Here is a 27,303-nt window from a genome sequence, read left to right as displayed (position 1 = left end):
TTAGTTTCCTTATAAACTTATTATCATATAGAAGCTACTTATGATTATATGTATTGTTTTGAATCTTATCTTGTAACTTCAGGAAACAATACAAGTTTCATGTTCTTGTCATCAAACACGCATGATATGGATGATATCTTGGATGAACTTGAGGACAAGTTCTTTCAAAGAAGGATAGATTGATGTGAAATGGTTTCGCATTTGTTCCTTAGTTTTTGTTTGTTTTGTATTATATTGAGTTTTATTAAATTAGAGTTTGTAAACCTCCTTATTTAAGTAAGTAGGGTTGATTAGAGTCGTTTAATTTAAGTATAAAGTAGAAGAGAAGTGAAGATGTTATTCACGTTCATCCGGAGATTTTGTCGCAACAAAATCTTTTTGGTTATTTTGAGTGATATATAATTCATTTTCCAGTGATTTCTTTTTGTTGGATTGCTAACATCTTGAAGTTTCATCCTATAAAATTTGGTGAGATTTCCTGAAGAAACGAAGCCGCAATAGCCTTCCAATTGAGACGTCATCTCACTGATTATGACAAATGAAGAAGAAATTAAGTAGGTAAAGTAAGAAGTTGTCCATAAGGGTGAACACAACTGGATATCTGGTGGAATTTCGTAGACCCGAACCCAAAACCAGAACTGGCGGGTCCCAAAATAATGGAATTGGAACTGGTCCAACTGGGTACTAAATTTTTGGACCCAGGCTTGGAATCGCTGGGTATCGGGTCCGGAACTGGGTATCCGGTTGTCAGTTTAACATCATACAAAATGGGACGATTGAGCAATCAAATTTAAAAAAAAATGGGCCTACAGGTCTACTAACTTTTTACTTAGCAACTTTTTATTTAATTATATTTGGATCATCTCACCATCTCAGATATGCTAAAAACCAATACCACGACCCAGGTACATAACGAATCCAAAAAATACTACCCAGACTTAGAACCGTATGCAACCGAATTTTCTTTTTTGGACCCAAACCCGGACCCATTTGAATCGGGTCTTGGTCTAGGTCTGAACCCGGCGGGTCCAAAACAGTTCCAGGTCTGGGTCCGGGTACCCAAAAAAAGCTTCCTATTTGCTGAACCATGAAAGAAGTTGAATGGCGTGTAAAGAAGCCCCCTTTTGTTCTAATCTGGGCAGGAGGGGATGGAGGAATCTTCAAATGTAGGAAAACTTCCTACTGGTTATAACTTGTTTCCAAGCATCCAATGGCAAAGAAGCTTCTATTTTGGTGAAGTGTACCCAGCCAGCAATTTCAGTTGCCTTAGCTTAGAAGTTTAGCTTATTGCTCTGTTATTTTAAGACTCTTAACTACTGTACTTAGCCTATAAATACCCTTAAGGCATTCATATGAAAGGTGTGTGTTGTTGTGGAATAAAATAGTGACATTTGAGCTGTTATAGAGTTGTAGCTTGAAATGAACTAGACTGCGATCTTGTGTGTAAATCTTGAACAACGACTTTAAGAGAACCTCTCAAAACCGAGTTTGAGAGCCTACTTTATTGCTTTCTTTCATTATTGTTTCTTAAACATAAAAACACAAAAAGAGTAGTAAGTTTGTAAAGTGAACTTGCATCACTTTTCACCACTTTGGGGGAGCAATCCGACTTGCGTGGACCCGGTTCACACTAAAAATAGTGTGGACCAGGTCCAGGCACGTGACCTGTTATATCACTTTAACATACACTATATCATTTTAACATATATTATATCACTTTAACATACACTATATCACTTTAACACATCCTATATCACTTTAACATACACTATATTACTTTTAACATACACTATATCATTTTAACACACTATATCACTTTAACACACCCTATCACTTTAACACACATTATATCACTTTAACATACACTATATCATTGTAACATACTCTATATCATTGTAACATACACTATATCATTGTAACACACACTATATCATTTTAACACACACTATATCACTTTAACATACACTATATCATTATAACATACACTATATCATTATAACATACACTATATCACTTTAACATACACTAAATCACTGTAACATACACTATATCATTTTAATATACACTATATCATTTTAACATACACTATATCATATCAATATACACTATCATAAACTCACGTGATATGGATCGGGTGCACACTAATTAGTGTGCACCGGATTCATACTAGTTTTTTTATTGGGGGAGAAGGGGCTCATTTGTGTTCCTATAATGTTTCTTTCAATAAAAGTTACTAGTTTTTTCTACCGTCTCTACATGTTCTTTTTATATTCTCTATAATTTATGACACTTTTTCCTATTGTACTCATGGCAAAACAAGGAATAGAAATCACGCTACTAAATATTGAAGCTTTTACTGTTGTTCCTTATTAGTTGTATAGAGAAATAGGGACTAAGCGCTGGTTGTTGAAGTTTAATCCAAAATCTACAACTATTATTTCAATTTTACACGTTGCACTAGTATGGAAACAAAAGAGGATGCATCATTTTATTTCAGAAACATAAGCCAATAGCCTACATATTTTTCTTTTTATATACTTTTCCATTCTAAAATAAATGAAACTCATCTCTTAAAAATCACTAACATAAAAGACAAGCGTTTCATTGATCTTAGAATGGAAGAGGTATTTTCTTACAAGGGAATACAAGCACCAATAGTGTTAATGAAACTATCTACATTATAATCCCAATTAAGTTTAGTTATTTCTTCGCCAACATTGCAAAAGGAACGAGCAAGTACTATTTCGATGCCCTTTCCTGGCCTTACCAGTAATAGTATTAAAACCTATATAAATAAAAAGCTTCTATGCTATGACAACGGCAAGACCCGTTATTTCCTGAATTAACTCACTTAAAAAGGAAAGGGGGGGGGGGGGGAAGTATTTGATGCTTCTTCTTTTAGTAAAGATTACTATTCCTCTTTCAAGGGATTTCTCTGCCGTCATATCTGAAACCGTAAGTTCAACTCTGAGAAGTCAGGGTGATCCATTTGCTAACTGCTCCAACCTGAACAAGCCACATGCTAACAATGAATAGAGACCTCCCTCACTACATAGAAGTGTACAAGGTTGAAGCTGAGGCGACATTTTTTGACACAGAACCATCACTTGCTAACAGTGAAACCACTTTCTAGATTCAATCCCTTGATTAGAATCTGCCTTCCTCTAAGCCTCTAGGGTGTTGAACAAGACATCCAAAATATCAACTAATCTTAAATAATATCATAAGCAGAGCCAGACAGGAATGAGCAATCATTGTATTCATTCCTCCAGTGCATGTAAACAATTGATGTCGGCATGCGGCCTATCAACACATGTTCCATACTCAATCATGCTTGCATTTCCAAAACCATTTCCTGCTGACAATTATTGTTGACCAAGCCAAGCCAAAAATTGCAAGAAGCAAAACTGCAACATTGAAAGAAAAACTTGACCAGATGATAGTAATTATATATATATGTATATATATATGTATATATATATATATACATATATATATATATACATATATATATATATACATATATATATATATACATATATATATATATACATATATATGTATATATATGTATATATATGTATATATATGTATGTATATATATGTATGTATATATATGTATATATATGTATGTATATATATGTATGTATATATATGTATGTATATATATGTATATATATGTATGTATATATATACGTATGTAAGACGGCAACTTGAATCAGCATAGACATCCCCCCTCCACCAAGGACTTACCTAACTGCCTAAGATATTGTGGGTCTTAAGATCTAATTGCACAATTGAGATATCAGCATGTGAATTCACACCCAAGGAAATATCAGCATATAAATTAAATAGATAAGCCACAAACAAAGAACGTTTGGTTCATATCTTCCCAGCCCTCCATTGTTGAGGATGAAAATAAGTAGTAATGAAATTTTTTATGGAAAATATTAAGGGTTCGATTACGAGCATTCGTGTGTGTTTTTCTTTTAAAAAAATTATATTTACACTCTTTACTATTACAACCATATATTACCACCAACCAAACAGGTCAAAAGGGTTTTTTTATATATCCATAGAATTATCATATGCCGTTTCCCATTGGTGTGAAGGTGGTCTATCAGGTCAAAGGGACACAACAGCAAGCAGTTACCAGGCATTATTTCTCTACTGCTAATTTTTTATTCTTAAGTACAGCTTTTTCTGGAAAAACACTGGACATATGAGAACTATGTTCAGTTACAGCAAAACTTAGAGAGATGAGAGCTTGTGATCATCCCTAGAGAGATACAAAGCCCTACAGACAGTGGATAATTACTGCTCCATCACTGCACAGTTCTGTGTATGAGTGGAGAAATGGGCATGAAGCATGAAAAGATGGATATATATGAGGCATGATCAAGGACAATGTTCACAAAATAAAATACAAGACTACTCTAAGTGCCTGTTCTCTTGGACTGCAAGAAACTGACCTCACCTGAACTGAACTGAACATAAGAGGGTAACTGAACTGCTGAACTGGACTAGACTGAATTGAAAATAAGTCCAAAAGAATAGGGCCTAAATCTGAAGTTGACGTTGCCAAATGAGAAAGTTAACATTGCCAAACGAAAGAAAATCTCGAAGTATTCTGTAATTCTGGTATGACAAAAATGAACTTATGAGCATCTTAAACCCTGAATTTTCTCTAAAGCTAGAGTGCTCCTGGCCTTAACCTAGGGGGATTTTCAACCCAAATCAACCTCGCATAAATTATCTAGAGGAATAGCAGCTGCAAGATCACATCACAGTCTTTGTATTACCTATTCTTGTTTCGTTTTCTTCTAAGATGAACATAGAATATTTATAGAACGAAGAGAAAGAGAATCAGATGTAGCTGATGGTTGAAAAAAATAAGAAAAGATAGATGTACCAGCAATACTATCATAAAATTCGTAAATTTAGTGAGTGTTGAAAATACAAAATTAAAGATATCAATGGGTCACCAGTTATTAGTAAGAAAAACGTACCAGATAAAACACTAAATACAAGAATTGCCAAGCGGTATCGGACAATCCATGGCTGATCAACTTCAAGAGAGCACTGCTTCTGCTGCGAGGCTGTATGTTCCAAGTTTGCTGCTTGAATATCCAATAGCAGGATCTTCTTACTGATGACTGGCAAACCATTGATATCTCTAACTTCGATTTTCAAAATCACAGGATTAGATTTCCAATCTATCTCAATGACACCAAAATTCAGTTGTCCTGTAAAAACATTTGGATGAGCTACTGTGCATCATTCTCCTTGAATTACAGTTAACAAGCTATACCATTATAAAGATGAGACATATTTACCATAAATACAGGACTTGTATCTGCAGTTTTGCTCTATAACTCTTACTGTAGTTGGTAAGAGCCATGCCATTAGTCTCACCAGAAACTGCAATGATGGTGGGACTACCCCCTCGATAGATTGTGTCAGCCCACTAGAGGTGATGTCATACAGTGGATATCCAGTAGCACATTCGTATCGTGCAATTTCCGCAAAATGGACATCTCCGCTGATGAAAAGAACACCATCCCTCTTCATAAAAGAAAGGAGGGACATTTTTTGGAATCAATAAGCACGTTTAGCAGTTTAGACTTGCTAATTTCCAAATGGTTCATTAAATCAACACATTTCTAGGAATAGTAAAAACTAAAAAGTAAAAGAATTTGCACTGAACCATAAGCGTGTTAATTGGTCACTTGGATTCCACATACACAACATTAATACATAACATTTGATTTTCTTAAGCTAACATGACAAGGGCATGACAGCGTCCAGAGATAGAGATAGAGATAGAGATAGTTGTCACCTTACTATCTTTTATCAACTCAAAGAGGTGTTTCCTCTCGTTTGGAAAACGTCCCCAGCCTTCGACCGAAAAGAAAGGACTAGTAACAGCTGAATGATTTGATAGGACCTAAATGAAAATCAGAAACAAAATGGAAAGTTAAGGTACCAGTTTCCAGTGTCCAAGTAACTACGACAACAAAAAGAAGTCAAAATTCAAGCTAAAACAATGACAACTATAATTCTTTCTTTGTTCCACTAACAATATCCACCTCGACGTTTGTGACTCACAATAACGTTAGCACAAACATTCATGGATATTTATGTGGGAGGGAAGGAATTAATTACAACAAATACAATCCATTTTTTGGAGGATGTTCTATTTTTGCATTAGGGTTTTCTCTCTCCATGGGTGCTTTAGGGAGCTTGCATAGGGATTAAACTACCATTTTTCTGGTCATTATGGGTCGAAAGAGTAGGAATCCAACACCTAACCCTCCAATTACTACGCAATATCACAATCTACTGTCAAAGCAAGCAACTTTAGAAACAGCAAAAATCAATTGCTATTGTTGATGGGATGGATCTGTCACCTCATCCCAATGCTGGACCGATTTCCCTGCAACTCCAACAAGCTATTAATGCCATTCATAGGGCGGTTTAGACGCCAATGGTCTCATCTGCTGTGCCCAGCTCTAGTCAAAAGGCAGCTAGGCATGGCAACTCACTGCAGCTACCGCTACTACCGAGAAGGAAAAGTCATAACCAGTGGAGCAAACTGTGAATGTTACTGCGAAGGAGAATCACTCAACTGTTTCTGTGCCAAACACACCACCTGAACAGTCTGTTATTACTGAACAGGAGACTCCAAGAAGCCCTGGTCCTCAATTGCAGCAGAGAAGAAGTTGACAGCTAAAGATATGGCCCTTATTTGTAGCTCATTCTGTGAAAAATGGGAAATCAGTGGCTAGTGTAGATAAAACATTGACTTGAGCAGTTGTCTGATAATTGGGCCAGTATCATTGTTATGTATGCTGTGGAAAAAACTCCCACTGTAGGTGCTGTTATGAGATTCATCTCCTTCGAATTGAATCAAGTGAGAAAGCCAAAGGTTTTTCTTTATGAAGAAGGTTACTTTCTTGTGAAATTTGAGTCAATAAGTGATAGAAATGAAATCTTGTATTCTGGTCCTTATACTATGGATAGCAGGCCAGGAATTACCAAAGCTTTGACTCCCAATTTCAGCTTTCATGATGTAATTACGAGAGTTGTTCCACTGTAGGTTAGGTTTCCTGACCTACCATTGAATTTCTGGGGTCCAGATACTCTGAGTAGGCTGGGGAAGTATGGTTGGTGTGCCAATATTTGATATGAATGTACTACTAGACAAATGAGTGTTTCATTTGCTAGGTTGCTTATTGACGTAGATGTTACAAAACCCCTTCCCAAGTCTATTGCTGTTGAAGGTTATGGACCAAGCATTTTATTATGAATGGGTCCCTTCATTTTGCTGCAAATGCCAGATAGCAGGGTGATAGAGGACCATCTACAACATTACCATCTCCAACTAGGGATCCGAAACTTATTTCCATGGTGACTCTAACTTTATGTGAGGTATTAAATTCTTTAAGTCATTCTCCTATGTCCATTGATGAAGAGTCCATGATAGGCTATGTTATTTAGTTTCCTTGGTTTCATTTTCTTAGATGTCGAGTCATGTAAGTTGTTTTTTCCTTTGTTTCCTTTGATTTCTGGTTGCTAGGAGTCAAGACATGTATTGGTAGTTGAGTCATGTAAGAAAGCATTTGAAATGCTATAGTTAGGGAGTCTAGGAAGCTGTTATACATCACTAACTCACGTCCAAGTATGGAGCAAGCAACAAGGAGCAAAGTCCATGAAAATAGGAACTACTTCCTAGCTTTGTGGCGCCTTATTCAAGCTGATGGCCAGCATGGAGGCAGTGGTTAAGTTGTTCCTACTTTTAAGGCGTGTGAAGCCTTGCCCTTAGCCGTGCACATTAGAGGAGTTGAGAGCATGTTCTCCACCCCAAGACATGCCTACATTCAAGGAGAAGTGCAGCTAGGAGTGGAGAGAGTTGGAGTTGTGGCAACGGCTAGTGTAGCATGTTCTTTGCACGTTTTAGAACATGTGTGTAGTGGTAGTTATGTTAGTTTATGTTTGCAATTTTCATTGTGTCAAAGAATCAGAAAATGGCTTGTAAGACTTGTATAAATACCAATGAATGCAATGAGAAAAGCAATCAAGTTTTATGACCAACAAAATACAAGAGTGTATCAATCTTTTTTATCTTTGGCGTTTCTTGGATTGGAAACTTATAAGAATTCGTCCTTTGCTTAATTAACTTTGGCTAAGTTAATTTGTGATCTTAGGAAGTTCTAAGTTCATTGAGTGGTGTTTCTGTATCTCAGTGAAGCTAGAATACACGCCCAAGTTAGGGGAAGCTTCGGTTCTTCCTTAGCTAGTTTTATCTCTTTTTTGTGTGCTCCTACTTGTATGTATGAGCATACATCATGATTGTGAGAAGAAGAAAGCTGTGGCTAAGAAACCTGCTAAGTCAAACAGAAGTGGGTGCAAAAATCTGTTACACAACCTGTAGTTACTGCTCCTGTTCAGACTACAACAGCTGTGAATGCTCCACCAGCTAAGATAGAGTGATAGACCAGCCTGTTAGTGTAGGTCAAGTTGATATTCAAACCACTGACACTGATGCGTCTGCAGTTGAGACACAGGTCACTCACAGGCAGATTAATCACCTGTTAGGCCAGGCCAGTGCAGGGGATTGATCCTGAGAACACATGGGCTACTGTTGGAGGCAGTAGAGGCAAGGATATTCCCCCAACTGGACCTGGGACTATCACTTAGACGGTTGATGAGGAGGGCGCAAGCCACTTTAAAATCACTTCAAATATGAACATTAGTAGCTGGAATGTAAGAGGGTTTAATAGCTCTCCTAAAATAGTAGTGGTAAAGAAGCTTTTAGCTTTCAATAAAGGGTCTTGCTTTGCTTTAATTGAAACTAAAGTGAAAGACGTAAATAAGGTGAAGATAAGGAAGAAATTAGGTAATAAGTGGAAATGGGAGGATAATTATAGTTGTTCTCCTAGGGAAAGGCTATGGTTTGCTTGAAAAACTCCTCTAGTGGCTTTTCAACTGCTTCGGAAGCAAGAGCAGTATATCCGTGGTTTACTTAGCGACAAAGCAGCAGGTAATTCTTTACAAATTACAGCTGCATACGATCTTCATACAGTTGAGACAAGGAAGAGCTTGTGGAAGGACTTGCAGGACATTGATACTACTACTTCTCATAAATCGTGTGTATTGGAGACTTTAAAACACTAATGACAGATTCAATGAAAAAGCAATAACTCAATATGAAAATCTCAGGATTTTGACAATCTTCTCCAACACAGTGATCTTGCTGAGTTAAGAAGTTGTGGTCATTTTTACACTTGGACTAATAAAAGCCGAGGTGAAGCCAGAATCTATAGCAGAACTAATAGATGCCTTGTTAGTTCAGCTTGGCTCATGCATTATACTGCTGTTGTGGTTGAAATTCTCAATGCTCTGATCACAATCCTTTGTTCGCGAGATTCTTTAGCTCTATGCAAAGAGAGGAAGACCTTTTAAGTTCTTCAACTACATGGCAGATCATGAAGATTTCAATAGGCTTGTTACTGAAACATGGACTGGCTTTAATGGTACTCCTATGAGGATTCAAGTGTAGATTAAGCTGAAGAATCTCCAAGATCACGTGAAAAGTTTGCATAAGCAAGATTTTGCAAACCTAGGCACCAGAACTGTCTGTGGTAGAGACATTTAGCTGCTATTCGATCCCAACTTGCTACTGCAGTGCTTGATGAAGGGCTACATGACAGCAAGAAACTGTGTGCATTGCCACTTCGAAGAACTCCCTAGCCATTGAAGGAAGTGCTTATAAACAGAAATCCAGAATCCATTGGCTTAAGGAAGGAGATTCAAACAGTCATTTATTTTTTCAGTCTATGACATGGAAAAAATTTGATCGCGGTCGGCGCCGCGGGAACGGTCGCGTTGTAGCGGGAGCGGCTTGTAACGGAGAGATAAAACATTTCGCGGTGTGACTTTTTCAAAAAAAAATCACACAAGTGGCTTTTCAACCTCTTTTTCCTTTTTTTTTTTTTACTTTTTATACCATATTATGTCCAAAATTGTTATTAAGACAATATTAGGGGTACTTTTGATGATATTAGAACTTAGAATTCTAATTTAACAACTTGTTTGGTAGGAAGGATTTTGAAGGAAAAGAAAGGAAGTGCAAGGAAATTTGTTATTTTCCAATGTTAAAAAAAATTTTAGTGACAAAAGAAATGGAAAGAAAAACTCTTTAATAAAATTTCACTTTCCTTTCCTCCCAAAAGCGAGGATTCGGGAGTCAAGAGAAAATTTTAACCTAACATGGAAAGTTAAGATTTTTTTAATTTCTCTTCCATTCATTTCCTTTCTCTTCAATTCTTTTCCTTTCTCCTCCCTTCTTTTCTCTTCTCTTCCTTTCCTTTACTAAAAATGAATCAAACATGCTATAAATCAACAAGAGAAAAAAGGCAGCCGCTTGGCAGTCTCAAAAAAAAAGGGAAGAAAAAAGAAGAGAGAGAAAGAGAACAAAAGAAAAATCAGATCTATAAGCGAGAGAAAGAGAATTGAAGATACCTAACCTCAAAAAATAACAGCCACTGCTGTCCATCGGCAGCTATGGCGCCGCAAGCAGCCGAAAATCATTCTCCGAAATTCTCTGCCACAACCGACTAGGTTGTAGCCGTCATTTACCTCTCACGCGTGTATTAGGGTTCTTATCAAAATTCAGATTTCATTTTGGGCTTCTATTTGAAGTAATTCAAAGAAATTAATTGAGGGGTTTGTGTCGAGTTAAGAGTGTGAAAAGTTGGGTAATACTTATTCGAGAAATTTAGGTCAAATTTATGCTTTTTTTTTCAGATTTTCCTCTTTCCCTCACACTTTTTTTCCGGACAATAAGCCGTTTTAGAAAGCCATGAATCCGTTACATAACGACCGAACGGCCGGGTTTAGCGTGAATCTCAATGCCCAGTTGTGTAACGTGGTTTCTCATAACGGCGACTCTCAACCGCGTTACAAAGCGTCCGAGTTTTTCTTCCCTTGTCTATGAAGTAAATATTTGCTAAAAACAACATTGATGTGTTACTCAATAATCAGGGAGAGAAGATATAGGAGTGTCAGAAGGAGGTGATGGAATTCTATAAAAGACTTCTTGCCTTCTTGGCTCCTCTTCACCTCATTTGACTAGTGTGGATATTGAAATTATGAGATGTGGTGCTCAAATCTCCCCTGCTGATATTTCTACTCTTATTCGGCATGTGACTACTGCTAAAATTGATGTTGCTCTCTCTAATATTTAAGACATAAAGCTCCAGAGATTGATGGGTTTAATAGTCTATTTTCTAAGAAAGCTTGGCCTGTTATCAAGCATTATGTATACAATGCTATCTGGGATTTCTTTGACAAAGGTGTGTTGCCTAGGGAAATTAAGTACTTTACTCTTGTGCCTAAGGTAGCCAATCCTTCTTACATAAATGGTTCGTTTGGTAGTTGGTTATAAATGGTGGTAATGGGAATGAATTTGTGTGTAAATTTGTGAAGAATATCATTATCCATTCCCATGGTAATGCTAATTTATCCTAAAGTGTCTACTTTCCTTCTTGAATTTTCATTCAATCCAATACCTCCTTGTAGGTGGTAATGAGTGGTAGTGAAAATTGCTTCCCGTTAGAGACAAAAACACAAGTTTAAGGGTGAGATTGCTTGCCCATGGAGAAAAAATGCCTCCTCATGGAGATTTTGAGGGTGATTTCCTAATAAAATTACACTTAAAATTCTTTCCATTACCGCAATTTATTAACAACTACCAAACGGGCCGAAAGGAGTTTAGACCTATTCTCTGGTGTTGAGTTTTATATAAGCTCATCTCGAAGATCATCACTCACAGATTACAAGGTATGATTGGAAGCATTGTTGACTTGGCTCAGGTAGGTACGCCTAATAGAAACATTTCAGACAACATTATCCTGACCACTAAGTTTATTAAGAAGTATAATAACAAACATATTAGCCCAAGATGCATGACAAAAATTGATTTGAATTAAGCTTATAATTCTATTGAGTGGCCATTTCTTACCGCTCTGCTTAATGAACTTACTTCCCTCTACAATACACTACTTTTTCCTCATTAACAGAGTTCCAAGTCCTCCACCTGCTGCCCGGAAAGGTTTGAGACAAGGTGACCCAATGTCATCTCTCCTATTTACAATTTGCATGAAATATCTCTCAAGATGCCTAAGCCAACTTTAAAACATTCCTGATTTTAGTTTTCACCCCTTATATGAGAGATTAGGCATCACTCACTCTAATGTTTGTTCATGACATGCTTTTATTTGCTATGGCTAATATGAGATCAGTGCACCTTTTGTTTGAAGCTTTTCACAAGTTCCTAGAGCTTCTGGATTAGAAGCTAATCTGGACAAGACTAAATATTCCTACCGAAAGCTTCCTTTTCAAGTATCTTGGTGTGCCTCTCACACACAGATAACTATGCTACATCATTATGAATGCCACTATTAGGTTGAAGAGTTGGACACCAAAAAGTCTCTCTTAAACTGGAAGAATCCAATTGTATTGGTGTCACATTTTTCTCCTTCCTAAGAAGATCTTAAAGAGATTCAAAGTCTACTTATGGACTGGAGAGATTCTGCTTCTGGGAAGGCTTGAGCCTCAAAGATCTCTGAATATGTGTGGAACAAGATCGCTATTGCCAAGCATATTTGGGCTTTCTCTGAAAAGCAAGACATGCTTTGGATCAAAATTTGCATGCTTATTATGTGGAAAGACATGTTTGGTCTATGGCTATACCTACTCCCCTATCTTGGGCTTTTAAAGCAAAGGAGCTGCTCTCCTCCTCTCAAACTACAGAGCAATTTCTTGTGACTAATAAGTTGTCTACTCCCTCCATCCCATAAACATCTCAACAATTGTTGGAGCACATAGTTTGAGGTGGTAAGTTGTAGTGTCATCGTGTGGTTATCAAATGTTAATTATTACTCCCTCCGTCCCAAAATATAGTCCACGTTTCATTTTGCACACTCTCCAAGATGTAACTTTGACCTACGATATCTTCTATTTCTTATTAGTAAAAAATATAAAAAAGTTGATATTACAAATTTATACATTGAAACAAATCTAACAAGACCCCTCATGAATATATTTTTTTTTTATACGTTACTAAGAATATTTGGTCAAAGATTTTAAAATTTGACTCCCAAAATAGAAATGGGAACTATATTTTGGGACGGAGGGAGTATAAAGTAGATGTGATAAGAGTTTGTGACGTAGCTTTTATTGTAGTAGAGAGAAAGGTAGTTTTTTATTGATAAAGTTAAGAGTATGGGTCAAAAGGTTGTAAAAGAATAATATAATAATAGTGGTGGCATGCCAAAAATGGAAATGTTCAAACTAATTTGGGACAAACATAAATAAAAGTGTTCATAGTTCATACTATTCTGGGCGGAAGGGGTATAAAAAAAGCTTATTGGTATTTGAAAGGGCATCAGCCCCTATGGTTCCATGGAGAAGAGTGGTCTGTAATAGCAATGCATGCTAGCTACTAAAGACAGACTAGTACAATGGGGATTGCTTAATGATGGTGCTTGTGTGAAGTGCAGTGGAGGCAATGAACCTGTTAGCCACTTATTCTTTAAATGCCAGTACAGCAAAGCCATCTGGAAATCCTGCATGCAGCTCCTTGGCATTCATAGACAGGTTATGGGGTTTGATGATGAAGTGAAGGCTGCAGCTCAGATCAATAGAGGCAAAAGAGACAAGCATAAACTCTACAATATGCTGTTTCTGGAGTCAAATTATCATATCTGGTTGCAGAGAAACTTGAAAGCGTTTAATAACACTCTTCTGGCTTGGCAGGATGTTAAGCTTATTGTGTTTTCTTACTTGCTGTAGCAAGTAGAAGTGGTAAAGAACAAGCTAATTTGCTGATTGTTTAATTTGGTGGCTATGGCTGTTTCAATCTAGTTCCTGTTTTTGGCTGTTGTTTAGCTTGTTCCTCAGAGGTTGAGGTAGCCTGTTAACTCCTCAACTTGGATGTAATGTTGTGGCCCAGGTTTGTTTCCCTCTGGTGCCGCTTAGGTGATGCCTCCGAGAGCACATGAAGAGTCTCTGCTCCCAACCCTTCCTAGAAGGTGAAGAGGAAGAGATACTGATGCTTTTCCACCCATAGGATTGAAGTGATTGGTGATTGTAACTCTGTTTTTTGTTACCAATAAAAACTTTGAATTGCCCAAAAAAATACAATCCATTCAGATATAATCAGGACTTTCTACAAATTTAATCTGGGAATGAGCTTGTAATTTAATTGATCCTAAATTTTCATGCTTCAGAATAAAAGTTGGCTACATTTTCTAGTGCAGAAATTGTACCTACATGACACAAGGCAATCACCAAAACCAATGGGTGATAACCAAGAGAAAATGCATATCTTGAAAAAAACCATACTAATACATGCTATGTGCTCTGGCAAGAGCTCTCAGAAGATCCTTCTATGGGATTGTAAGAGAACAGGGAGACTAGGGAAGAGCTGGGATGAGGGAATCAAACAAAATATGAACCCAACTAGAATATACGCCTAGAATAAGTACTCTTTTTTCCATAAAATAAAAAAGGAGTTAAGCAACCCGTAACCTCCCCTTTTCTTACTCCTATGAAAGCCTATGTTACTCCAACACCTTCATTTACCTCAAAAATCGGGTGTCGTGTCTTGTCGTGTCTGACACGACACTTCACTTGGATACTTCATTTTAAACTAAAAACTTGTCTTTTACAAAATAGCCGACTCGGACACTTGGATACCCGTATCCGAGTAGACATTCAATCCGTGTCTGAGCAACATAGATGAAAGCTATAAATTGTTAAAGATTACGCACCTTAAGTCTATATTTGTCTTATGAGAGGCTCTAATACTAATAGTCTTACTACTAACCAGTAGCTACTATTACTACTATAGTATAATTATTACCTTCCTTTAACAACTATATGTTTATGAATTTAAACCACCAACAATAAAAGCACTTTGTTAAAAATGTTTGTGTGGGTCTGTTACATACAACCTCTTGAACTTCACAAGTTACTACTAAGGCTCCGTACATCTTTTACCTTCCCTGACCTTATCCCTGGCAGGATCCATACTAAGTTGTAACGCATACATACTTTCATGGGATTGCATTTCTCAAAAAGGAGTTGCGCACTAGTACACCACACAAGCACAAAGAGATTTCTCATCTTCCATATTATACCTCAATTGGATCAAGGAGACAATATGATTAAGGTATACTTGATTTGGAAAATAAGGATCCAATGAACGAAGTACTAATACAAAAACATAAATCAATAACTTTCTATAGTACCTGTACAGAGGATCCAATAATAGTAACGGCTGTTGGTGGACCATAGAGTTGTTTCTCCAACCATTCCCATTGTGAACTTCCCAATATACTTCCATCACTTGATAAAGGATCTCTATGGTATCTAGTATCAAGGAGAATGACCTGACAATTAATTTATTAAGATCAATATAAAAGAATGAGCTTGTAATTTAATTGATCCTAAATTTTCATGCTTCAGAACAAAAGAAGAGTCAAGTTAATTTCACCAAATAATGAGAAAGTCAAAAAAGAAGGTGTCGAGCCTTTTACAGATTTAAACAGGAAGCCTCGTATACATATATTGCTCATGAAAGTCGAGGGAGGAGGGTTTTAGGTCTCATGCTTTCCAAGGCTACCGGACCTAATCCATAGCTTTTACAAAGGCTGGTGTATACTAGATACTATTTAATACAAACAATGGAGGGGATATATTATCCATAGATAGAGAGTGTCACCATGCTTGTTGTTTGCTTATGCTAGGAAATACCCATGCTAGGATTTGATTTGGGGATTGGAAGATAGAATAAAAATCTTTGGCCCTGCTTCTTATCACTAGAAATATGAATGGTCTGTCCTTGACAGGATCTAAAGTGTGTTATCATTATTGTTGTTTTTGTTGTCATTGCATCATGCATAGCATGTCACATATGGAGAGGAAGTGAAGTTGTAGTTTTAAGGGTTTCCATGTGGAAGAGAGTGACATTCTTGTTTCATAATAAGCTTTCTGGCTGATATCACATCATTGAACAAATGATTTCTTTGACAAACTTGTCATGTTTGCAGAAGGAAATGACATATAATGTCATCTTGAGCTTTTATTTCTGTACATTTCTGTTTAAGTTGGACTTATCCCTCTTGCTGGACTTGCCATGGACATATAGACCACTTACTGGAAAAAAGAAGAAAAGGGATAGAAACTCCTTGCTCACTGTTCTGCTTGTTGAGGGTACAAGTAAAAATGCTATATGAAATTGCAAAGATCTATTTAATGTGAATGTAAAACACACTTACTCGATACATACCCAGACCTAATTAGGAAGATTTGGTCACAGAAAGAACTAAGTGGTCCAATGATCTAAAGTTTTTTATGTTATATGTAATGAATGTGTTATCTTGATTTAGTAATTGGAATACCCAGAGACTTAGTTAAGAATGCACATGAATTGGCTCAAAGGGATTGGAAGGATGGGCCGATAATGTAAATAAACTGGCGGGCTGTTAGAAAGATACTAGTGCACCCCACATTTCTAAGAAATTTGTCTTATCGTTGGAAGTCATGTCTAGCCTCCTAATTATCTGCGCACCAAATTGAGCCCTGTATCCTTCATAAAGGTAGTTGAACCAATTGGTGCAAAACGCCTAAAAGATTGCATGCTTCCTGAACCGCAGTTTTGATCAATGTGTGCAAGTGTAACAACGATTGCCCCACAAATATAGATATTGATAAACCAGTATAGTAAGTTGGAAACTTGTAGTCATTTGCTGTAACTTTATTTTATTTAATTATGAACTACTCTTCATATCTTGAAAAAATAAGAACAAGAACAAGAACAAACAAAAAAGAAACGTTGCTAAGTTATATGGTAAAATAAAAGAACAGGGGCATACCTTGATTTGCCTGCCAATAGGGCCAAATGTGTAAGATGTGTAGACACCAGCTTGCTTTCTCCTGTAAGTAAACAAATGATGCACTGACCATAAGTTTTACGAAGCAAACAAGAAAATGAGAAGGATTCTAGCATCAAAATTCCAAAAACAAATAACGGTATCCACAAGCTCACCTGGGACTATCTAAAGGTTCATCCAAGAAATCAAGAAGAAGCCTTTGATTGGTGACCTTGCCAGTAAATTCTTTACCAGCATCATTCAACCCATAATCATGATCATCCCATGTTCCAATAACCTAGCATTATACTATACATCATAAAACAAGGCAATTCATGAAGTGGAACACTAAAGAGGCAAGTGGAGTACCTTGGAACGGTTGCGGAGACGAGAGTAGGCAGGATGGGTCTTAGCCTTGGTGAATTTAGATTGCATTTCATGTTCAGAAGAAGGATAAAACCTAGGAATATTTCTCCAGGGTCCAAAAGTGCGTTGCTTTCCAAGTAACCGGAAAGGCCGTTTATTGTCTCCATATATATTGTCTCCCAACCAAATAAACACTTGGGGATGGAAATTAAGGATTGCATTCCATATCATCTGCATTTTTCCATTTCATTCCATAGTTACCTTACACAACTAATTCTACAACAACAAAATCTTAGTCCCAAGTCCCAACATATATTAGGGTCGGCTATCATGAATCGTCATAAGAATCGTTTCCAAACATATTTTGTGGTCGGCTAACATGGATTGTCATAAGAAATCGCTTCCAAACATATTTTGAGGTCGACTAACATGAATCATCATAAGAGATCGTTTGCAAACATATTTTGGAGTTAGCATATACCGTCATAAGAATTCGTTCCCAAATCCCAAGTAGAATTACACAACAAAACATAATCATAGTAATAATAACATATTAGTGTGATTGTGGAGGAGAGAGAAAGACATACTTGAGGAGCAGTTTGATTAGAGCATGAGCCGAAAGCGATTCGAGAGACGAGAGGTTGAGCATTGTCAGCAGGAGACTCAAGGTGATGAACATGAGAGGCAACACAGGTGATAAAGAAACAGCAACTGATGAGAAACACGCTTCCATATTGCGAATTTTTCGTCGTCTTCCTATTCTTTTTTCCCTTGTTGTACCTGTCCCACTCTCTCAATCGGGAATGGAAACCCAACATTTCTTTATCACCTTTCGTTTATCTTACAAAAGATCAAATTTTCATCTCCAAATCAATAGAGGATTGATTATTTATATGTATCTGGTATCTGTGAACGATTTTCCCAATTTGGCGTCGACATAGGCTTTGAATCAGGGTCGGTAGACGCTGGACATAAGTCGCTGAAAAGATTAGCTGCTATGAGAAATTAGAACCTCATCACCACAGAGGCATAGACGGTATCTTTGCCTAGGCTAGTTATCGCAGGTAATGCAGTTGTTACAGCTAGCTGGAGCTACTAGATGGTGATCATGGATGCGCAAGTGTAGAAATTTATAGATGCACATAGCGGAATTTCAGGAAACAATTTCCTAAACATCTATTATAGGATCATAGACATAATCAAACACATGAATCATTCAAGAGGGATCAAGAATTAAACCTTTTGACTCGAACTCAGCGATCAAGGAACATAAATTTGAGAATAACATTGTGTTATCAAACTTGACATTAAGTGACTTAAGGAATTTCACATTGCACTCTTGTCTTCGAACAAGTGGGAGATTGAAGGAATATGTCCTTAGACATCCCGACAATTACTAAATATAAATAGGAATGTGATTATGAAGACAATAAAGTTAATTATTTTTGTAATCATATTTTCTTGCTAGAGAATAAATATGATTAGTAGGATAATATTGATTAGGTGTGGGTGGTTATTAAGACATACTCATGTCTAAGGAATCCACTAATATAGTACTTTGATTCTACTTTTAGAATCTAATTAGGTCAAGTCTCAATGTATCTGTAGGAAATGAGGAAGCTGTAAGAATGATGTCATCAACATAAAGCAGAATATAAGCAATGTCAGTGCCTCGACAATAAATAAATAAAGAGTGATCACATCTACTGTGTGAGAAACCAATGGTGTGAACATAGTCGGCAAACGCTGGTACCAGGCACGGGGTGCCTGCTTAAGACCATAGAGGGACTTCTTTAAGAGACAAACATGATCAGGATGTTGTGGATCACGAAACCCCATTGGCTGATGCATATAAACTGTCGCATGAAGATTACCATGAAGAAAGGCATTCTTAACGTCCAATTGATGAATGGACCAAGAACGAGACAGTGCAATGCTGAGAACCGTCCGAATAGTTGCCGGTTTAACAACCGGGCTAAATGTTTCATCACAATCTACGCCAACCTGTTGAGACCTGCCATCACCTACAAGACGAGCTTTGTACCTTTCAAAAGAGCCATCAGATTTCTTTTTATGACGAAAAATCCACATGGAACGAATAAGATTCACATGTGCAGTACGAGGTACTAATTCCCACGTCTTATTTTTAATTAGAGCATCAAATTCGTCAGTCATAGCAATTTTCCAATTCGAGTCTTTGAGAGCAAATAGGGGATTTTTTGGAATGGGAGAAATGGGGGAAGAGGTGGAGGTGCTGAGGTTAAAGACTCGTTTGGGTTTGAAAATGCCATGGCGGCTTCGAGTAACCATGCGGGTGGGCTGGGGAGAAATGCGGGTGGGCTCGTTTGTAGTTGGGCCGGGGTCTGCTGTAGGCGTGGGAGATGTGGGGGTGCTGGTTGTGGCGTTAGAGGGAGCCACAGCAGGCTGGGTGGGCTGGCTCAGTAAAATGCGAGAAGAGGAGGGTGCAGCTAGGGGACGGATGTAGACCGTGGGCTGCTGAGGAGATGTGGGTGTGAACAGCTGGGTCGGTTGGGCTTGTGTTTGTGGTGAGGAGTGCAAATATTGCAGAAGGTAGGGAGATAAACCATGATCCAAAAAATCATACGAGTGGGAAGAAGGTTGATGCAAGTTAGAAAATGGAAATTGATTTTCATCAAATATAACATGACGGGAAATGATAATTTTTTTACTTGAGAAATCATAGCACTTATACCCTCTATGGTTGGTTGGATACCCTAAGAAAACACAAGGAGTGGACCTAGCTTGTAATTTATGAATTGTAGTAGATGGAAAAAGAGGATAGCATAGACACCCAAAGACTCGGAGATGAGAGTAAGTAGGGGCTCGTTGAAAGAGTATGTGAGTGGGAGTTTTGTAGCTGAGTACCTTGGTGGGGAGAACATTTAAAAGATAGGTTGCCATTTGTAAGGAGTGATGCCAAAATGATGGGGGCATGGAGGAGTGAACAAGGAGAGTTCGCACAATATTGTTAATGGATTGAATTTTACGTTCGGCTTTCCCATTTTGGGGAGATGTGTGTGGACAAGAAAAGCGAAATTGAATTCCATTAGCTTGGCAAATCTCATGAAAAGGTCAATTATCATATTCCCGCCCATTATCACATTGTATATTTTTAATTTATCGTTGAAATTGAGTTCGAATTAAAGCACGAAAAGATAGGAAAATCGAGTAGACTTGGGATTTTGTGGCAATTGGATAAGTCCATAGATAATTCGTGTAGTCATCAAGAAAGAAAACATAATAACGATGCCCAGTAGAACTCAAAACAGGAGATGTCCAAATATCAGTGTGAATAATATCAAATGGCATAGTAGTAGAAGTCATAGACTCACAAAAAGGCAATTTAATGTGTTTCCCCAAAGACAAGAAGTACAAAAATCATGACGAGCCTTATTACAATCAATCATTTGAGTACTACAAAGAGTACTAAGAATATTATGGCCTGGATGCCCTAAGCGAGAGTGCCACAAAGTAGGGGATGCAGCAAGAAAAGTGGATGGTGATGTAGTGGTAGGCATAGCAGTGAGTGGATACAAATCCCCGGTGCTCTCACATCTCAATAGGCGGCTCCCCGTCCGAAGGTCCTTCACACAAAACCCAAGAGGATCAAACTCAACAGAAACATGATTATCAGTAGTAAATTTACGCACTGAAATAAGGTTTTTAATGAGTTTAGGAGCATGGAGAACATTGTTTAGATGTAAGGAGGAATTATGTGGACTAAGTGAAGTATGACCAAAGCCTCAAATTGGAATAATATTACCATCACCAACAACAATACCACTATTTTTGCTCGAATTAAAATAAGAAGTGAGAGTACCTGAATTTGCAGTCATGTGAGAGGTAGCACCCGTGTCCATGTACCAATTATCATCCGGTTGTTGAAGAGTGAGGGTGTGCATGGCTGCATTAATGTCCGTGGGAGCATATTCAGGTTGTGAGGGGGGCTGCATATAATACCCAGGAGGAGGTGCTTGCATGGAATATGCATGGGCTGGACCACGTGGAGTTGACCCAAGTACACCTGGGCTGTTGGTGCGTGGAGGACGCTGCTGCCACGGGGCAGTAGGGTAGGAGCACGGTGGGATGGCCCATGGAGGCTGCTGCCACCCCGGCCAGAGAGGAAACTGCCAAGGGGACGCCGGAACAGCCGCGGTGGTGTGGTGGGGTTGCTGCCCGCCGCGGTTGGAGGTGGGTTTCCCACGGGAGTGAGTATTTTGTTTGCCCTTTTTGCCTCTGTTATTGGTGGTCCTATTATCACGAGAAGATGAGCGAAGGACCGGTGAGGAGGATGAATCATCATCCATAAGAAGAGCCGTGGAACTAGAATCACGGGCCCGTTCTTTCGCGGTGGTCTCTTCAAGTTTAAGCCGCGAGCACACAACCGGAAAAAATGGCAAGACATCTTTTTGATGCATATTAGTCACATAAGTAGCGTAACTAGTTGGCAAACCAACAAGAAGACGCATGACTAACCTTTGGTCGGTAACCGGCGACCCAACATTGGCAAGCTGAGTAGCAAGGGATTGGAGCCTGGTATAATAAGCAACCACCGAGGAGAAGTCACTCATTTTTGTTGTGGTGAATTTGGTTTCAAGATAAGCAGCCCTGGAGTTTTTATTATCCTGAAACATTTGTGCCACACGATTTCAAGCGTGTTCCGCAAGATCATCTGCAACCAGGATGGAAGAGAGGATGTCGGATGAGACCGTAGCGTAGATCCATTGCAAAAGGACCGCATCAAGACGCGACCATAGGGAGGGGTCTGATGCTTTGGCAGCCGTATAGGCGGCGAGTGCGGCAGTCTCGGTGGGGGGGATGAGATGATCAAGCACGTTGTGCACGCGTGCTTGAACTTTGAATAGCGTGGCCCATTCATGGTATTTTCCGGATTCAAGATCCAAAGTGATGGGAATGATGGTTTTGACATTATTTACGGCGAGAGCCGAATGAAAAACTTTGTCAGCCATTAGAGAGAAGAAGAAGAAAGGAAAGGAGAAGAGATAGATGATGGGCGACGGCTAGGGAGAGGTTGCACAGGAAAGTAACCTAATCTGATACCATGTAGGAAATGATCCTTGGTTTTCTATTGATAATTAGGGAGTAATATATACAACCTATTGTTAACAAAGAATAAGGCTAAATTATAGGAACTAAATATATACAAATATTATAATCTTGACTATTGCCTAAAGTGGCGTATAGTATAACAGGTTCAACTATACATCCATAAAATCAATTAGAGATATCCATGTCTCCATAGCCCTTGGAAATGCGCTGTCAATTTTTTTTTTAGCCAGAAAGAAAAAACTAGGGAGGAACCCAGTTAACGGGCCACCCTAAAGCATCCTTACGGATGATCTGAGAAAAAGAGTTATCCAAGGGGGTGAAATAGTAGCACAGATTCGTTGTCGAATGACCATGATGAGCCATCCAATCAGCATCAAAATTTGCTTCTCTAAAGACATGATGAATGATGTAGATATCAAACTTTTGGAGATCAATTTCCGCATCAGAAATAAGAGTATGGATAGTCCAGGGAACTTTCCACACCCTTTTAATAGCTTGGATAACAGCAAGATTATCTCCTTCAATAATAAGGTGTTTAATACCCAAAAACAACGCTCCACGAATACCTTCATGTAAACCCCAAGCTTCAGCTATCAATATAGACAGGTTAGAGGGAATAGAGCCAGCCCCCACTAAGTAAAACTTTACCATCCTCATCTCTTAAAACAAAACCATAAGCTGCTGACCCATTACTAAGCAGCGAACCATCAAAATTAAGTTTAGTGAAGTTCTTTTGCGGCGGATTCCAGGTGATGTCAGTCCTATTACCCCGGGAAGGTCTACTAGAGACAGGTTTAGAGCACCATACCTCCCCCCGCTTTCTATCTACCCCATTCAATTTACAAATGAAAGCCTGAATCATTAATCCTAGAGCCCTAGGAGAAATAAAGGTTTGCCTGAAAATAATTTGATTTCTAGCATACCAGATAAACCACCAAATAATGGCAATATTACTAACCTGAGAAGAGCCACAAGAAGACTTTAAAGAGACTAAATACTCTACAAAAGAAGAAGAGGGACCAAATAAAGGAAAAGAAATCGGCATTCCCGAATCACTGAGACACTCAAAAACATCCTGACTAAAAGGGCATTCCAGGAACAGATGATGATCAGTCTCAGAATGAAAATTACAAAAAACACACTCCAAAGGAAGAAAAACATGACTACTCTCTAATCTCTTCTTAGTAGGCAAACCATTTTGGCAAATTTTCCACAAGAAAAATCGAATTTTGGGTGGAACATCCAAACCCCAAATCCATTGAAAAGGGCTTTTGTTAGGAGGAGATAAACCAAAACCTTGAAGTAAACTCGCACCAGACTTAACAGAATATTCTCCATCAGCAGTTAAAGCCCAAAAAACTTTATCGGGGACGGGGTTAATTGGGACAAACAGCCTAGAGATAACTGCAACCAAATCAGTCGAAACAAACTGACTAAGGAGATTAGAATTCCATTGACCATTCCCCAGAAGAAAATGACTAACCTTGAAATCTTCTGTCCCCGGACACGGCTGATATTTACTCGAAATCGGCACATTGAATGCCCAACTATCATACCAAAAAGAGATAGAATGACCATCACCAACTGACCATCTAAGACCTTGTTTAAACGGACTACGAAGGTTCATTAACTTACGCCATTGCCACGAGACATTAGCTTTTACTTTGTAAGAGAACATGGTATCATGTTTTAAATACTTATTACGTACTAATTTGACCCATAAATTATCAGGCATTCTAATAATTTTCCACAGGAGCTTCATCTGCAACGCTTGATTATTAATTTTAGCTTTCCGGATACCCAGACCACCAAAAGCCTTAGGCTGACAAACTTTATCCCAACCAATTAGATTGGGCGATTTAGAATCAGTCGGTTCATTCCATAAGAAATTTCTATAGGATTTGTCAAGTGACGTAAGAATAGACGAAGATAGAGAAAAACTTTGCATTTGAAAGTTGGCCTTAGAAGCAAGATTAATTACATACTAGTCTTTTAAATAAATCACTTATGTCCAATTTAGTGATTTAGACTAGGGACTTTAAATAAATTGTGATTTCTGTTCATTTTTTATAGGGCTCCATTATCAAAACGTTTTCGATAATCCTATTTGTTAACAAAAATTATTTGGACATTTTATTTAATACGAAACCAAACAATTAAATAAGAAACAGATTTTTATTAATAAACATCCAAAGCATAATCAATGTCTTTGCAATTGTAAATACAACCTAAAGCCATTCTCCCATATGCTTAAGCGCCATAGACTTAGTATGACACCCCATGCTTAGGTTGAGCAAGCGGTTTAGTCAGAGGATCTGCTACGTTATCCCCAGTATGAACCTTGCTTACTTTCACATCCTCTCTACCAACGATTTCTCGAATAAGATGGAATTTTCTAGAGCACATGTTTAGACCTTTGGTGCGATTTGGGTTGCTTAGACTGGGTAATGGCACCATTGTTGTCACAATACAACTCAATGTCATTCTCAATGCTAGGAACTACACCAAGCTCGCCAAATGAACTTTTTGATCCAAACAGCTTCCTTTGTTGCATCAGCTGCTGCAATATACTTAGCCTCTGTCGTAGAATCCGCGATGGTACTCTGCTTAGAGCTCTTCCAGCTCACATCTCCTCCATTGAGACAAAATATGAAACCAGATTGAGATCGGAAGTCATCTTTGTCACTCTGGAAGCTTGCATCGGCGTATCCAGTAACAACCAACTCTCCATCTTCGCCATAAACCAAAAAATTATCCTTAGTCCTTCGCAAGTACTTAAGGTATTTTTCGCTATAATCTAGTGCACATCTCCTAGATTTGACTGGTATCTACTGCATATACTCAAAGCATATGCGACATCCGATCGAGTGCATATCATGGCGTACATAATGGATCCTACTGCAAAAGCATAGGGAACATTAATCATACGCTTGATCTCATCAGGACTCGAAGGACACTGAGTCTTGCCAAGTGTTATGTCGTGTTGCATGGGAATGAAACCTCTTTTGGAGTTTTCTAGCTTGAACCTTGCAAGAACTTTATCAATATAAGTCTCTTGACTAAGCCTAATCAACCTTTTAGATTGATCTCTATAGATCTTTATTCCCAATATGTACTCTGCCTCTCCTAGATCTTTCTTGGAGAAACAATTTTTAAGCCATTCCTTGACGGACTCAAGCATGGTTTTATCATTTTCTATGAGAAGTATGTCATCCACATACAAGACCAAAAAAGTAATACTACTCCCACTTAACTTCTTGTATACACAAGATTTCTCTTCATTTTAAAGAAAGCCAAATTTCTTGACTGCCTCATCAAATATGAGGTTCCAACTCCTTGATGCTTGCTTTAGTCCATAAATGGACTTCTTAAGCTTGCATACCCTCTCTGGATTTTCTATATCTTCAAAACCTTTAGGTTATGTCATGTACACATCCTCTTTCAAAAACTCATTCAAGAAAGCGGTTTTTACATGCATCTGCCATATTTCATAGTCATGAAAGGCAGGAATCGCAAGGATTATCCTAATGGACTTCATCATGGCTACTGGTGAGAAGGTTTCATCATAGTCAATACCATGAATTTGCTTGAAACCTTTCGCAACCAACCTTGCTTTGAAAACACTAATGTTTCCATCCTTGTCTGTTTTCAACTTGAAAATCCATTTGCATCCAATGGGTTTTACCCCATCAAGCAAATCAACCAAGTCTCAAACCTGATTTTCAGACATGAAATCAATTTCAGATTTCATGGCCTCAAGCCATCTTTCGGAGTCTGGACTATCTAAAGCATCTTTGTAGCTAGTAGTTTCTTCTGATTCTAAAATCGTTATTTCAGAACTTTCAGTCAAAAGGAAATCAATATATCTCTTTGACGGAATGATGGTCCTACTAGGTCTACGTTGGGGAACAACAGAAGAAGTTTCTACCTCACTAGGTTGAGTGACTTCGCATGGAGGATCTCCAAGTGGGACGGTAGGAGGTACGTGAATTGAATGCACCACCTCCTCAGCACTTTCATGCCGGGCCGCATCTGATGAGGTGTTAACCTAATCCATTTGTTGCTCATCTCGAACTTCTTTGAGATATACATTTCTCCCACTTGTTTTTTTGGAAATAAACTCCTTTTCCAGAAAGACACCATTACGAGCAACAAACACTTTGTTTTCGCTTTGGTTGTAAAAGTAGTATCCCTTGGTCTCTTTTGGTAACCCACAAAGAGACATTTATCGGATTTGGGTGAAAGCTTATCAGAAAGTAAACGTTTTACATAAGCTTCACAACCTCATACCCTTAGGAAAGACAATTTTGGAACATTTCCATTCCACATTTTATATGGTGTCTTTTCTACTGCTTTAGATGGTGCTCTGTTAAGTGTGAATGTTGTTGTTTCAAGTGCAAATCCCCAGAATAAGATAGGAAGATCAGCAAGACTCATCATGGATCGAACCATAACAAGTAGAGTTCGATTCCTTCTTTCAGAAACGACATTCAACTGCGGTGTTCCTGGTGGAGTCCATTGTGAAAGTATTCCACAATCCTTCAAATGATCACCAAATTCTTGAGATAAATATTCAGCACCACGATCGGATCACATTGCCTTAATTTTCTTCCCAAGTTGGTTTTGTACTTCATTATGGAATTCCTTAAATCTTTTAAAGGATTCCGACTTATGTCGCATGAGGTAAACAAATCCAAATCTGCTTACATCATCAGTAAAAGTAATGAAGTAATTGTACCCTCCTCTAGCCATATTACTCATAGGTCCACACATATCGTATGTATGAGGGCTAAAAGGTCATTGGCCCTTTCACTTGAACCTGTGAAAGGTGACTTTGTCATTTTTCCTATCAAGCAAAACTCACAAGTATCAAATGATTCGAAATCAAATGATTTGAGAATTCCAT

The 27,303-nt window shown here is 38.1% G+C and overlaps 1 protein-coding gene across 1 annotated transcript; it reads right to left on the bottom strand.

Moving 5' to 3' along the window:
• Positions 1–2,463: 2,463 nt before the first annotated feature.
• Positions 2,464–18,452, bottom strand: LOC104899357 (hypothetical protein). Its single transcript, XM_010686537.4, has 9 exons — positions 17,894–18,452; positions 17,310–17,537; positions 17,117–17,238; positions 16,944–17,004; positions 15,318–15,458; positions 5,840–5,947; positions 5,337–5,565; positions 5,010–5,246; positions 2,464–3,407 (listed from the first exon to the last, which is right to left on the bottom strand). Exons 1-9 carry the CDS (start codon positions 18,122–18,124, stop codon positions 3,325–3,327), a joined length of 1,440 nt encoding a protein of 479 aa, XP_010684839.1. The 5' UTR covers positions 18,125–18,452; the 3' UTR covers positions 2,464–3,324.
• Between the last annotated feature and the right edge of the window lie 8,851 nt (positions 18,453–27,303).

The sequence above is a fragment of the Beta vulgaris genome, chromosome 1 (assembly GCF_026745355.1).
Source record: "Beta vulgaris subsp. vulgaris cultivar EL10 chromosome 1, EL10.2, whole genome shotgun sequence".
Taxonomy (NCBI): Eukaryota; Viridiplantae; Streptophyta; class Magnoliopsida; order Caryophyllales; family Amaranthaceae; genus Beta; species Beta vulgaris.
This window is presented reverse-complemented; position numbering and strand designations above follow the sequence as displayed.